We start from the raw sequence: 13,285 nt of genomic DNA, 5'->3' as shown, positions 1-13,285 counted from the left end.
GTTTTTATTTATGAGAAATATTATATGGTTGTAATTATAATTGCAGCATATGAAATACTACATTAATTATTGTGGTTACATTGTAAATTATTGTAACAAATGTTAAAAATTACTAATATGGAAAACCATAGACCTTAGGGTCACAGCAGGATTATAATCTCAGCCCAAGGATTTATAGCTGGAGATTTTGAGTGAGTGACTTAACCCGAATCTCCGTTTCCTCTTCTGTAAAATGGGGATGATCGTCCCTGCCCTGCCTCCCCTTCAGGATTGCCGTAGAGAGGATGGAGGGGCATATAAGTCCTTGGCCCAGTGTTTGGTTCCCCACCCAAGGGCTCCACTAAAAGTAGTATTTATCATTATGAGGCATGTTTGTTGAGCGCCTAAGTGATGGTGTGAATGAAGGTGAGGCCTGCTGCGGGGTTGCCCCAACCCTTACTTGGCTTTGCTCATGTCTCCCCTTCCTGGCAGGTGAACCTGTATTCGGACCCGCTTCAGCCCAGCCACAGCATCCACACAGGGACGATGCCCCAGGGGACCAAGGTCTTATCCTTTACCATCCCACAGCCCCAGTCGGTGGTATGGTGGTCAGGCTCCACCGAAGCCTCACAGATCTCTGGGGCCTCAGGTGAGTCTGCGAGTGGAAATGGGACTGGGGAGCCTTCTGCCTGTTTTTCTGCTCTGGGGGTACTTGGGTCACCTTGGGGTGGCACTGGCTTCAGGCCAGGGGAGGGAGGGAGATGAGGCCCTTCTCTGGGACCTATGACTTGAGGAGGCCAAATGGAGATGTGGAGAGCATCTTACCCAGAGCCAGAGCAGCCTGGGGAAAGCCCAAGCTCTGCACTTAGCGGTTGGGGGATCTCAGGCCCAAATGCATAACAGAGGACCCCACATGGGGGCCAAGGCTTGCTGGGTGCATGATCCCAATTAATCTCCACATCAAGCCTTCTGACAGTTAAGGAAACTGAGGCTCGGAGGGGCGAGGACATGCTACAGGTCACACTGCCGCGGGGGAGCGGGGAGGGTGGGGATTGGAACCCGAGTCTTTCTGAGTTAGAGCCTGAACTACTGTGCGGGAAACCAGAGGCCTGTGTTGGCTCCAGCTGTGTGATCTGGGGCAGACCCAGACCTCGTTCTCCGCCCTCCCCCGTGCACGGAGTCTACACCGCGCAGCCTGCTTCCTGGGGCCCCATGTAAAGACAGTGGAGGGTGTGTGGTGTGGAGGCGCGGGGTTAGGGGTTCAAGCCCAGGCAGGACAGCTCCTGGCCCCCGCGCTGACTGGTGGTGTATCCCAGGGTGGCCGTCCGCTCAAGGAGACCTGAGCCCCTGCTCGTCTGCCCCAGCGTGGCCCCCGGAGAACCCAGGCAGCACCCAGGACCAGCCCTCAGCAGCGCGGACCCAGGAATTGGCTTCTTGGGCCAACCAGTTCCTGGCCAAGGTGAGGACCACCCCAGCCTTCCCCGGGGGGCACACAGGACTCACCCCGAGAGAGCAGAGCCTCAGCCCGCTTGAGGGAGAAGCTCTCCGCCAGGCTGGCTTGTCCCTTCCCTGCTGGGGGGATCTTGGCCATCTCGAAACCGTGAGGCTCTCCCCCGGTTTAGAGCCCCCTCCTTGTCACTCAGCGCTGGGTCTAACTCCCTTTTTTGGCCCCAGTGTCTCATCCGACTCCCTCCAGTTGTGCTTGAAAGCATCTCCCGGTTCACCCCCCGCCCCAGGGGAGACTCCCCGCTCTTTTCAGGATTCTGGAAGGACAACGGATCTCCGCTGTACCTTTTCCTCTTTGGCGTAAATCACCCCACTTTTTTAGCTTATTCATTACAGAAATCAATTCTCAGTCACTTGTCAAAGGGCCTTTATGTTTTCACCAAACAGTCCAAATAACTGGGAGTTGTTTGCAGGTCTATTTATAACCATACACTTGGCCTTGTGCCAAAAGCGCTTTAAAGGGGCTGAGAAAATACTTGCATTTTAACCGTATTCTGGAGACGGAAGTCTGGAAACCAGGGCCAAGGGGAAGTAAAAGTAGAAAAAACTAGTGTGAACTTAGCGTAAAGTGACGAAACAAAATGCCCCGTCGGACCCTTTGGCAGGCCCAGGTTTGGCTTTGAGCTTCCTAGCTGTCGATGCAAAAAGGGAAATGCAACAGTTACACATATTACCACGTCCATAAAACAGTTCCCTCAGAGAAATACCGCCATGCTTTTGTTCGTTTATTTTTCTGGTAAGTTTTATTGAAGTAGAATTCACATGTCTCACACTTTGCTCCTTGGAAGTTCATGCTTCAGTGGGTTTCAGTGGACTCAGTCATGCAGCCATCCCTACAAGTCACTCTACAAACACTTTCATCCCCCCAATAAGAAACTCCCTATCCATGAAGCGGTCGCTCCCCCCCCCCCCCCCCCCCCCCGCCCCAGCTCCTGGCACCTGTGCATCTACTTTCTGCCTCCAAGAGTTTGCTTGTTCTGGACATTTCCCATAAATAGAGTCACGTAATATTCGTCCTTTGGTGCCTGGCTTCTGTCACTGAGCAGAACATCTTCCAAGTTCATCCATCACAGTAACACGAACAAGGACTTTTATCTTGTTCAATCACCACCGTTCTGAGTCCCGTAACTGGAGGGATATTGCTTCTTGTCCTGAATGTTGTTTTTTTAAAGATTTATTTACTTATTCATGACAGACACACACAGAGAGGCAGAGACACAGGCAGAGGGAGAAGCAGGCTCCATGCAAGGAGCCGGACGCGGGACTCGATCCCGGGACCCTGGGGTCACGCCCTGAGCTGCCGAAGGCAGACGCTCAACCGCTGAGCACCCCCAGGCGTCCCTCACCTGTTTCTTTTTTACATTTTAAATATGTCTGCTAGAAAATTTTATTTTGTAGAAAATTTTAAACTTCAGGGCTCCTGGGTGGCTCAGTGGTTGAGTGTCTGCCTTCAGCCTGGGGCATGATCCTGGGATCCTGGGATCAAGTCCCGCATCAGGTGCCCTGCAGGGAGCCTGCTTCTGCCTCTCTCTGTGTCTCTCATGAATCAATAAGTGATATCTTTAAAAAAAAAAAAAAGAAAGAACATTTTAAACTGCATATGTAGCTTACATTATATTTCTGTTTTATATATCATATAACTTATGTAATATCACTGTATTATATCAACTTCTATATTATATTTTGGCAGTAACCTAGAGCTTTCCTAGAAATCCCAGAAAGCCCCAAATCCCCTTGGCCCCTTTTTTCCCAGTTAAAAAAAAATTTTTTTTTGTTAAGGTAATAGATGCACATGGTGCAGACCCTCACAGAGTACAAAGGGCATATTCAGTGAAAAGTCTCTTTTCCCGTACTTGCCTTTCTCTTTCATGCAAAAATGTTCAACACACACATACGTGTTTATAGAAATGGTCACATGAGTATGTACGCTGTGCTGTACCCTGACTTCTCCAATATGCTGAAGTTGAATATTTCTGGGTAGGCAATGAATTCACTTTGTTCAAAGTTCGAAAGATGCATATAGTAGAAATGCCTGCTCCCGCCCCTGCCACCCAGTTCTCTGCCCCGGAAGCAATGAGCGTTTAGTTCCCTGCCTCCTTCTAGGGGTCGTTTATAATCTACAAGCCAACGTGTTTATATTTGTCCTTTTTAATTCTCGCTATATTTTACACAGATGGTAGCATAGCATAGAGCCTGGGCTGTACCTTGATTTGACACTGAGAAGTGGGTCTTAACTTATAAGAAAGCACCTGCACCTACCCCTTCCTCTTCTTGCTGGCTGCATACTATTCCACAGACAGGCTTTTAGATGGTCTCCCACTGCGCCCCACTGATGCTGCAGCGAACAGCCCTGTCTCATAGGTCTCCACGCACACGAGTGAGTGTGCTTTGCTATTGATAAATTCTGGGAGGCTCCGCTTGGATGTTTTTCAAAGGCTACTGTGGCCGAGGCCAGTGGTGGAGTCAACTTCTGGCATCCGCCTTTCCGCGCTTGGCAGGCAACCCGCATCTGGAGGCGGGACCCAGCTCCCCGTGCCAGAGTGTGAATGTGACTAAGTGTGTGTGTGTGTGTGTGTGTGTGTGTGTGTGTGTGTGTGGTGGGGTGGGGGTGGGGGCCTGCGGGACTCCTCTTCCGGGGTCTGGATTCACGGAGTGTGTTTCCTTCCCCTCCCAATGTCCAGGTGGAGTCCTTCGCAGGACTGCTGCAGGCAGGACGGCTCACGCCCCAGGACCAACTCAAGGTACTGCCCCCTTTGGGAGATGCCCTTGGAGCTGCCAGGCAAGGCAACCGCCCAGCTCCCCCGGCCGAGTCTCTGAGGCCTCGTCTGCCACGAGACAGGCCAGAGAATCCCAGACACACTGTCTCCGTTCAGAGCAAACAGCCCTGGCGCGGCTTGTCGTGATCACGGTCGTTGTATCACGGTATTGCCACTTCTCTGGCAGTGGTGCTGGCGTGCCAGGCGCCGTGCAAGCCTTTGATGCCCCTGATTTCATTTTCTCATAGAAAGCCGGTAAGGCAGTTACAGTCATCGCCCCCATGTAACTGGAATGGAATGGGGCGACCCCACCGGCGACTGGCAGGCCGCTTAGCTTGTAGGCAGCAGAGCCCAGACCCAGGTCCATCTGATTCCCAAGTCCAGGGGGGTCATCGCTGCCTTGCACCGCTTGCTGCGGGGTATCCTGCTTCTCAGCAACCAGAGGAAGACTCTCTCTCTCTCTCTCTCTCTCTCTCTCTCTCTTTTTTTCTTACTTCTCCTTATTATAAAAGTAATTGCCCAATATTTGAAAGCCAAGGGGAAAGGGGGAGGAGAGCCCTAATCCAACCCCTACTGGCTTATTTCCTTTTGGACTTCGGTATTTCTGGGTGAACTATCGTCATATGTAAAATCTAGATTTCTGCTGTATCAGCCGGGATCCTGGGAAGAAGCAGGGGGAGCTCTCAAAGCTGGGAGTGAGGGGGTCTGTGAAGGGGCCGTTAGCAGGGCTGTGGACGGCATCGGAGGATCTGACAAGAAACGGGGGCTCGGGGACCGGCTGCTCCCTCCCAGGTCTCTTTCAGACCCCACTGGGGGCACAGAGGAGGGTGGGGGGAGGTGCTGAGGCGGGGCAGAGAGGGGCAAATGCAACACCCCTGGTTTGTAATAAATACTGCATTTTCACCACGTCATTACTATGTTACTAATGACTCTGTTACCACGGAGACATCATCTGTTTTCCAACTGCAAAATGTGCCCTATGTGTCACAGTATCTCAGTGAGCAGATGAGCAAGGACCTTGAAAATCAAAACCATTCTTTTTCCTCCCCTCATCTTAACTCCCCCCATACCCGGGGAGGCGGAGAGCTGCTGGAAGAGCACGCTTCCCCGGGAACGAGACTTGAGGTTGCCCTTGCACTGTCTGCTGTCTTCATAGAAGGAGTGGGATGGGGACGATAATAAGCCAGGGATGATGATCCGACCTCCCGCAGTTTTAGCCGTCCGTGAGCTATCACCACCTTTGCTCTGGAGGCCCAGCATCATCGTTTGGCCCACGAGCCCTGAAGCTAGAGCCCCCGGGTTCAAACCCCGATTACAACTTGCTCGCTCACTGTGTGACCTTCACCAACTTGACCTCTCTGTGCCTCAGTTCCTCCTCTTCAAATGAAGATGATAAGTCACCCCTCTCACTAGGATTGTGTTGGAAATTAAATGAATGATGCAAAGCGCTTTAGCACAGAGCCTCAGGGCTCGCTCGGTAGCCGTAGCCTGCTGTTACCAGTATGGTGGTGGTAAGATCACCTGTCGTGACAGTCTCGAAGGATTTGGGAACAGACTGACTCATGTTCCCAGATCCACAGTTTTGAAACTAAGCCTGAGGATCCCTGGTCTCTCAAGAGCTAGGTCCTTATGGGGACAGAGTGATGGCACATTTGCCACTATGACCACCATGAAACATCAGAGTACTTGTAGCTCTGTCCAGGAGAGACTGGTGCTCTCTGGAGCTGGGACCAAGGCTCCACGCCGTGCCTCCGCCTTGCCAATCTGATGGCAGACAGCTAGACCGGGGCGGGCAGGTTTTAGGGTTTGGACTCCAGCCTTCCAGGGACCTGGGAGCCCAGGAGATGGGTCTCTGCCGGCCACCCCTAGCCCCCACCCACCACCATGAGCTAGCTATCTGCTTCCCTGGATCTGCAGGGAAAGAGCCCAGCGGGCCTGGGCACTCAGTCCTTCTGGCCTGGTCTGGTTTCAGGGCTTCCAGCGCCTGAAGGCTGCCCACGCAGCCCTGGAGGAGGAGTACCTGAAGGCCTGCAGGGAGCAGCAGCTGGCCCAGCCGCCTCCCGGCTCCCAGGGGATGTCTGGAAAATTCGATCCTGGCAGGTACGTGCTGGGGAGGGAGGCCGCTGGTTCCCTTGGCCATGGAGAGGGGCGCACTTCATCCTCATGATTCATACACTACGGGAAAGGGAGATACCCTACCCCACTTAGCAGCATAGCCAGGTCAGGGGGACACTGGAGGCTGAGATTTGTGTCCTTATAGACTCACTGCAATGAGATGTGACCTTGGAGATGAGACCTGACAGGCCAGAGTGGGGAGGGATTAGCCAAGTCCCCACAGCCTGCAGGTGCACGGGTTGGCGGGGGGGGGGGGGGGGGGGGGGGGTACTCAGGTAGAGGGCTCCTGGTGCCCAGTACAGTTCCCTTTTCACCTTGTTGTTTCGAGTCCCCCACGTAATCCAAATCAGGGCATTAGGTGGCCCCCTTGGGGGCATCCTCTGGGGTTTCTGCCCTGAAGCACGGCTTCCCCGCCCTGCCCCCCCTGGGGCTGCTGTCACAGGCTCCGGGTGCTGATGTCTCCCCATTCCAGGGAGCTAGAGGAGGAGATATTCCAGCTGGGAATTCGCCTGGAAGAGCTGAAGGACCGCATGGAGCAGAAGCAGCCAGAGCCTGAGCGAGCCGGGTCGGACTCGGCACCGGACAGCCCCCCGGCCACCACGTCCCCGCACCAGCCGGCCGACCTGCCCTCTCTCTCAGGCCCAGGCCGCACGCCCGCCGGCCAGCCCCGCCGCCCTCAGGTACCTTCCTCCCAGCCATCCTGACCGTTCCTTCTCTTCTTCATTGATTGACCTCCTCACTACATACTTGCTGTGAATTATGTACCAAATGCCAGCACGCGTGGCACACGGCGCAGCAGGGGAAACAGCCTGTGCAAAGACCCTGTGGCTCCAGTATGGAAAGCGAGGGGGCTGCTCTCTGGGAGCTGCGGCCGGAGAGGCAGGCAGGGGCCCCATGGTGTTAGGGGCCTGCGAAGCAGGGCAAGGGTTTGGCCTTAAACTCTGCTGGGTTTCTCCAGTAGGGGGTGTGAGAAGAGGGTGTGCGGGGAGGTGGGGTGGGGAGCAGGGAGATGGAGGCTGTGTGTGGACCTGAGCGAGGTGTAGAAGGCACGTTCGCCTGGCCTTGCGGTGCTGGTGAGAGGAAGGACGGGGGAAAGGGATGGCCTCCAGCATCCCTGGGGACTGTTCAGAGATCAGGGCTCTCTAGATAAGGGCCATGTGCAGAAGGGACTTTTAGAAGTCTCTCCGGCCCTCGTCACCCTGCAAGATGGTGAACTTCATGGCGTTGTCGAGCAGAGTGAGCGTCCAGCAGTCACGCCAGTGACAGTAGTAGAGTGTCCCTGTCTGGCTGCCCTACTGCACAGATGTGTCTGTCGGGGACGGAGCCGGAGGAAGGGCCGGCGTGGTGGGTGAGGTGGGCAGATGGGGGGCTGTGCGCAGGCTCCCCCACTGGGGAAGGTCCCCCAGGGGCACTGCATGCACTAATGGGCGAAAACCCAAGCACGTCATCCCGAGGGGTCCCGCGCTCCCCCAGGGATGGTTGTTTTGGAGGCTGGGTGTCCATATCGGAATGGAGCGGGGCAGGAGAGGCGCTTCTGTGGGAGATCTGGGTTCAGATCTCAGCCCTGCCCCTCGCCTCTGCTGTAAGTTCAGGCAAATCATTTGAGCCTCGGGTTCCTGTCTGTAAAATGGGTTGCAATAGCCGTCGCTGCTGGGCGCATCATGCAGTGCTGTCTGGACAGAGCCTGGTGGGTAGTAGATGTTCAGTTAACGGCCCTCGGTAGTAAAGATCGCACAGTCCAGCCCCTGCGTTCTGCACACACGTGAAAGGGTGAGAGGGTTGGTGAGTCTAACCTACTGTCGGCATCCAGCATGAGCCTGTATAAGGCAGGTCCCTAAAACAGTAGTGTTAGGTTATCTGCTACATCTCTGTCCCTCCGCCTTTCTGGTCCCAGCCTGACGCTGCCAGCTTAGGCCTCTGTGTGTCGCACGGGAACGTGGAGCTTAGCGCCACCAGCAGTGAGGTGGAGGACAGGCCCCTGGGCCTCCCGGCCCCACTCAGGCACAAGGAGCTGCAGGTGGAGCAGGATTTCCATGGCCTCCTGGAGCGGTGAGTACCAGGACCGAGGCCCCGGCGGGGGGAGTCCGGCCCCGAGAGCCAGGGACTGGATCTTGGCTGGCTCCCTGGACCGAAGTCATGTTCCTCTCTGTGCTCTGTAGGTATCTCAGCGTGAAGTCTCTCCCAGAAGCCATGAGGATGGAGGAGGAGGAGGGGGATGAGGCGGAGGAGGAGGAAGACGGCCAAGGCCGTATCCTGGAAGTGGATGGGCCAGCTCCAGCTCCGGGAAAAGCCGAGGCCTCCAGGATCCCCATAAGGCAGCTCCCAGCCCTGGCTGAAAGAAGTCACAGGGCCCCCCCCAAGTACGTCAGGGAGCCTCCCCGACTCGTCCACGCACCAACCCCGAAACCCCAGGGGTGGTAACCGTCGTCGTGAGCTAGACGGCTCTCCAAAGGGACGTGCCCACCCGGGACAGCGCTTGCAGTGATTTCGGGTGGCGCGGGGCAGAGGCAGGGTTGGATGGTATTACGCTCCGTTGCAGTCTCAGGCCCTCCAAGCTCATCAAGGAGGAAGCTTCAGTGCTCGTATGTCCTTAGTGCCTCTCTTGATCTTCCTTTAAAAAGAAAAAGAGAAAGAAAGACACAGAACAAGGGAGCAGGCCTCGGGCCCAGGGCCTCTGGCCGCCAACCAGATCTGTCTAGAAGAGAATAATACCATTTTCATGTTTCTTCCGTCCATTTCCGGAGTTCATTTCTCTTTGTCACACGAAATAGACTGATCTTCCATTTCTAATGAGGCCCTAAGCCTTTGAGTAGTTGGAAGTTTATAAAAGTGGCTGAAGTCGGGAAGGGGGTACCCAAGTTCCTGAAGCCTGAGAAATGGCACCGTAGCGCATTCATTTCCCACACTGTTTCCGCGGTGGTGTGTCGGGTGGGTTTTGTTGGCCATCCCCCTTTTATGTGAGGTTCAGAGCGAGGTGGTGCTTGACCCAAGGCCACGCAGCTAGAAGATGACAAAACCAGGGTGGGTGGGCAGGGGCGTCTGGCTCCACAGCTTGTGTCCGGAGCTGCTTGGCTCCCAGGACAGGGCTGCACCCGGGCTCAGAGTTGGTGTGCCTCCCCCCCCCCCCCCCCCCCCCCCCCCCCCCGCCCAGGGAGACGGTGGAGCAGTTGGGGTCTGTAAAGCCAGCAGGCTTCCATGCATCCGCGGCCAGAGATGGCTACCTCCAGGGCCTGGACAAAGCCGAGGCAACTCCTCCAGGCCCTACCCGGCCGCCCCGCCCCCGGGCCACCAGGACTGCAGCATCCCACCAGAGCAGTCTGACCAGCTTGGAGGGAAGTGGCATCTCTGAGCACCCTCCGCAGAAGTCTCTGCACCAGGCTGGGGGGCCTCACCTAGAGGTAAGCATCTGCATGGGGCATGGATCTCCCGGAGACTTCTGCCCCAGGGCCTTTGCTCACACCCTTCCAGAAGGCCTGCTGCTCCCAATCCCAGTCAGTTATAGTTCTGCCCAACATTCAGGACTTATGCCCAGTGCTGCCTCTTTGCTGGGGCTCCCCCTACCCCTGTTGCCCTGCCAGGAGCTCTTGCTTGTCCTCCAAGAGCTTGTGGCCCATTGTCTGTATTTCACTGAGTCTGATTAGTGCAGATGGGGGGGGGGGGTGAGGGACAGTCCTTGACTCCATTTGACTCCATGGCCTGTTTGTGACATTTGAGCAGCAGTTTTTAAACTGTTGGGGAGCCACAGGTCACTATGGAAATGTCACTTATGCTGTGATCCTCCCATAGAACTGTGCTTCTACATGCCTGTGTACACACACATGCACACACACATACACCTGTGGTCCTGATGACCCCATAGTAAGAAATCTGCATTAGACTGTGAACTCCTTGAGGGCAGGCACCTGTGCCACCTGTTTGTATCTTCCCTTAGACCCAGTGTTGAGGGGGTATGCACGTTTGATGAATTGGGCACGGGCATGTCTACAGTCAGACAGGACCGTGGCTTTCCAGGCCCAGGCTGGAAGACCTGTGGAGGTGTGAATCGCATCCCCAGCGATGGGCCGGCTTTCTTCTTATCCTTCCCCTCTTCCTCAGCTCGGGAAACCTGCTACAGTGTCCCTCCCAGGGCCTCGAGGGCCTCGGGGAGGCAGGACTTGCTCAGGGTCCTCTGGGGCATGGAGTCCCTGCTGTAGGCCTGAGGACCCTCACACCCCAGGGCCTGGCTGCCGGGAGCTGGGCCAGCCTCCCCGCCTGCCTGTGAGCCTCTGGAATGTGAGGCCCAGGCCAGGACGCAGGCACATTCCTCAGACTTAAAGGGACACTGCCTCTCTCAGGAGCCCTGGATGGCGTCCCCCGAGACAGACAGCGGCTTTGTGGGCTCAGAAACCAGCAGAGTGTCGCCCCTCACCCAAACACCAGAGCACCGGCTCTCCCACATCAGGTACCCTGGGCCCCCGCCACCCCATTCCCCATCAGCATCACACATGGAGGGGTAGCCTGGGAATCAAGGTGCCGTGAGCCCCAGAGCAGGGGTCGATGGTCTGGGCATTCTCAGAGCCCTCACCTCATCCCCCAACCATGGTTCCTTGCCCCCATCTTATCAATAGAGGGGAACCAAGGTGTAGAGACAGGAAAGTGACTTGCCCAGCGTCACTCAGCCAATCCGCGGCAGACCAGGGAATAAGTCTTGTTGAGTGAATGAATGAGTGGATGGTGAAGGAAGATCTACAGGAGGGCGGCGCGGGGTGAGCAGTAGACGAGGATAAAGGGCAATCGGGGTGACTACCTGGGAAGAGACGAGGCTGGAACCCCAAGGCAAGGACTGAGGTGGGGACTCGGGTGAAGGATGGAGTGACAGACAGGCCACCATGTAGAGTGACAGCCTCCAAAGCTGGTGCAGCCCCCCCGCCCCGGGAGGCCTGCCTGGAACCCCAGGGCTGCATGGGAAGGAAGGGTTAGAAATTCTGTTTATTTTCTAAAAAGGAGCTTGAGCTTTATAACCTGTGGGCAGGCAGGTGTACAGCTCTGCACTTTACCCAGAAATGCATGTATAATGTGGGTGCAGCCTCAGAAACACTGTACTGCCGGGGGTGCCCAGTCCCAAGGGTCAGGAGCTCATTGCCTTAGCAGGTGGAGGGGTTCAGAGGCCAGGGCCTGTCTGTGTGATCTCGACACGTCTCTCCCTCCACGGCCCCTCAGCACTGCAGGAACACTGGCCCAGCCTTTCACTTCATCTGAGCCTCAGGACGCAGCCTCCCACCCCCAGGACGCAGCCTCTCCGCCCCAGACCAGGGGTCCTCCAGTCCCCAGAAGAGCCACGGAGCCCAGCACACCCAGGAGCCGAGCCCAGAGGCGCCCCTCGGGCCGGGACAGCCCTCTGCAGCAGAGGGCACCCAGCTTCCGCCTGGAACGGGCGCTGGTGGCCGAGATGGGTGAGTGGATGCATCTGGGTTGGCCAGAACCTGGAAGCGGCCCGGATGGCCCGGATTGGAAAATCAAACCAACAACAACAACAACAAAAAACACTTGCATTACCCTTTAGGGTATGCTAATACCCTACAGGTTCATAGCAGGAAAATTTGAAACTACAGGGCAAAGAGGAAAAAAAATATGCTGAAAACCATCACTGCTGCCTTTTGGTGTCAAGCCTGCGGGCTGTCTTCTGTGCCAATGTGTGCGTGTTTATTTAGATACACTTGAAACAGAAATGGGATCAAACAGAAATGTGAGTGTTTCATGACCTCCTTTTTGCACTAAACATTGTGCCACAAACACTTCGGTGTCTATGAAGCCTGTGATTTCAGTTTTTACCTTTTTTTTTTTAGGTTTTAGTTTTTTTTTAATTTTTTACCTTTTAAGAAAAAATGCATGTATGCTTTCTAGTGAAATCACACACACACACACACACACACACACACACACAGGAAAGAACATAAATTGATGAATTTTCACAAAATGAACACAGACCAGCACACTCCGCCTGACCGGAACCCCAGCCCCTCCCAGAGGTGACCACTGCTCTGACTTCTGCACTGCAGATTCGCTGTGCCCCTTTCAAAGCTCATCATGGAAAACTTTTAAAATTAAACTTTAATTAAATGTTCGAGCAATCACGGATTCCCGTGTAGTTGTGAGGGATAATCCGGGGAGATCCCATGTGCCCTTCACCGGGTTTCCCCCACTGATAACATCTTGCAAAAACCGTGGTTCAGAGTTTAACCAGGATCCCCCAAGTTGCACGCTCTCCCCAGCAGCATGCAGGCAGGTGTGACTGTATTTTAGCGGGAGGTGGGGGCCGTGGAGCCGGTCCCCGAACAGCCTGGTGATGCCTGGCAGGGTCTGGGCTGGTCCACGCGAAGGAGCGATGAGCTCTGTACTGGGGAATGTTCCCAAAGACTCACATCCGGTGCTGAAGTGGTGGACAGATGGGGGGACGTCTAGGTAGAAACAGCTCTGCAGGCCCAGCTTTGCACCCCAAGCTCCCAGCAGAAACCACATCTCCTGGTTCTTTCTGAGGTCAGTGGGCAGTGACCTCACTGGAAACTTCCATTATGACCTCAGCTGGCACTCTTTGTCCATACCTTTCTGCCCACAGAAATTCGTGCTTCGAGGGTCCTCTCTGGGTAAACTCACCTTGGTCTCCTTCTGCCTCCCGTAGAGGTCCCCGGCTCAGAGTTCGAGGGGCGGAAGCGGATTTCCAAGCGTCTCCCCTGCAGCACGACAATCAGCCCCCCGCCCGCCCTGGACCCTGCCGCCGCCCCTCTGCCCCATGGAGCAGCAGAGAGCACCCACACCTTCCTCCTCACCAGGACAGGGCGAGAGTAAGTCGGACCAGCACAGGGATGGCACAGGATGCCCGAGGGAGGCTGGGGGGTGGGGTGCTCAGCAATCACATCTGGGGGTGGCTGTGCGGCGGGGGGGCCCGACGG

The 13,285-nt window shown here is 55.6% G+C and overlaps 2 protein-coding genes across 4 annotated transcripts in view; one reads left to right on the top strand and one right to left on the bottom strand.

Moving 5' to 3' along the window:
• ATP6V1G1 (ATPase H+ transporting V1 subunit G1) overlaps window positions 1-13,285 on the bottom strand; it is a 247,032-nt gene that overhangs the window by 172,581 nt on the left and 61,166 nt on the right. The window lies entirely within an intron of this gene.
• The window catches only part of AKNA (AT-hook transcription factor), a 50,722-nt gene that overhangs the window by 25,521 nt on the left and 11,916 nt on the right, over window positions 1-13,285 (top strand). For all 3 annotated transcript variants that reach the window (XM_025432235.3, XM_025432234.3, XM_035697228.2), the window contains 11 exons: window positions 472-628; window positions 1,296-1,438; window positions 4,167-4,226; window positions 6,214-6,341; window positions 6,829-7,036; window positions 8,251-8,405; window positions 8,516-8,716; window positions 9,508-9,754; window positions 10,691-10,797; window positions 11,556-11,788; window positions 13,015-13,177. In XM_025432235.3, coding sequence (XP_025288020.3) covers window positions 472-628; window positions 1,296-1,438; window positions 4,167-4,226; window positions 6,214-6,341; window positions 6,829-7,036; window positions 8,251-8,405; window positions 8,516-8,716; window positions 9,508-9,754; window positions 10,691-10,797; window positions 11,556-11,788; window positions 13,015-13,177 — 1,802 coding nt within the window. The remainder of the gene's footprint in view (window positions 1-471; window positions 629-1,295; window positions 1,439-4,166; window positions 4,227-6,213; window positions 6,342-6,828; window positions 7,037-8,250; window positions 8,406-8,515; window positions 8,717-9,507; window positions 9,755-10,690; window positions 10,798-11,555; window positions 11,789-13,014; window positions 13,178-13,285) is intronic.

The sequence above is a fragment of the Canis lupus genome, chromosome 11, assembly GCF_003254725.2.
Source record: "Canis lupus dingo isolate Sandy chromosome 11, ASM325472v2, whole genome shotgun sequence".
In the NCBI taxonomy this organism is placed as follows: domain Eukaryota; kingdom Metazoa; phylum Chordata; class Mammalia; order Carnivora; family Canidae; genus Canis; species Canis lupus.
The sequence above is the reverse complement of the archived record's forward strand: the minus strand, read 5'-3'. Positions and strand labels throughout refer to the sequence as shown.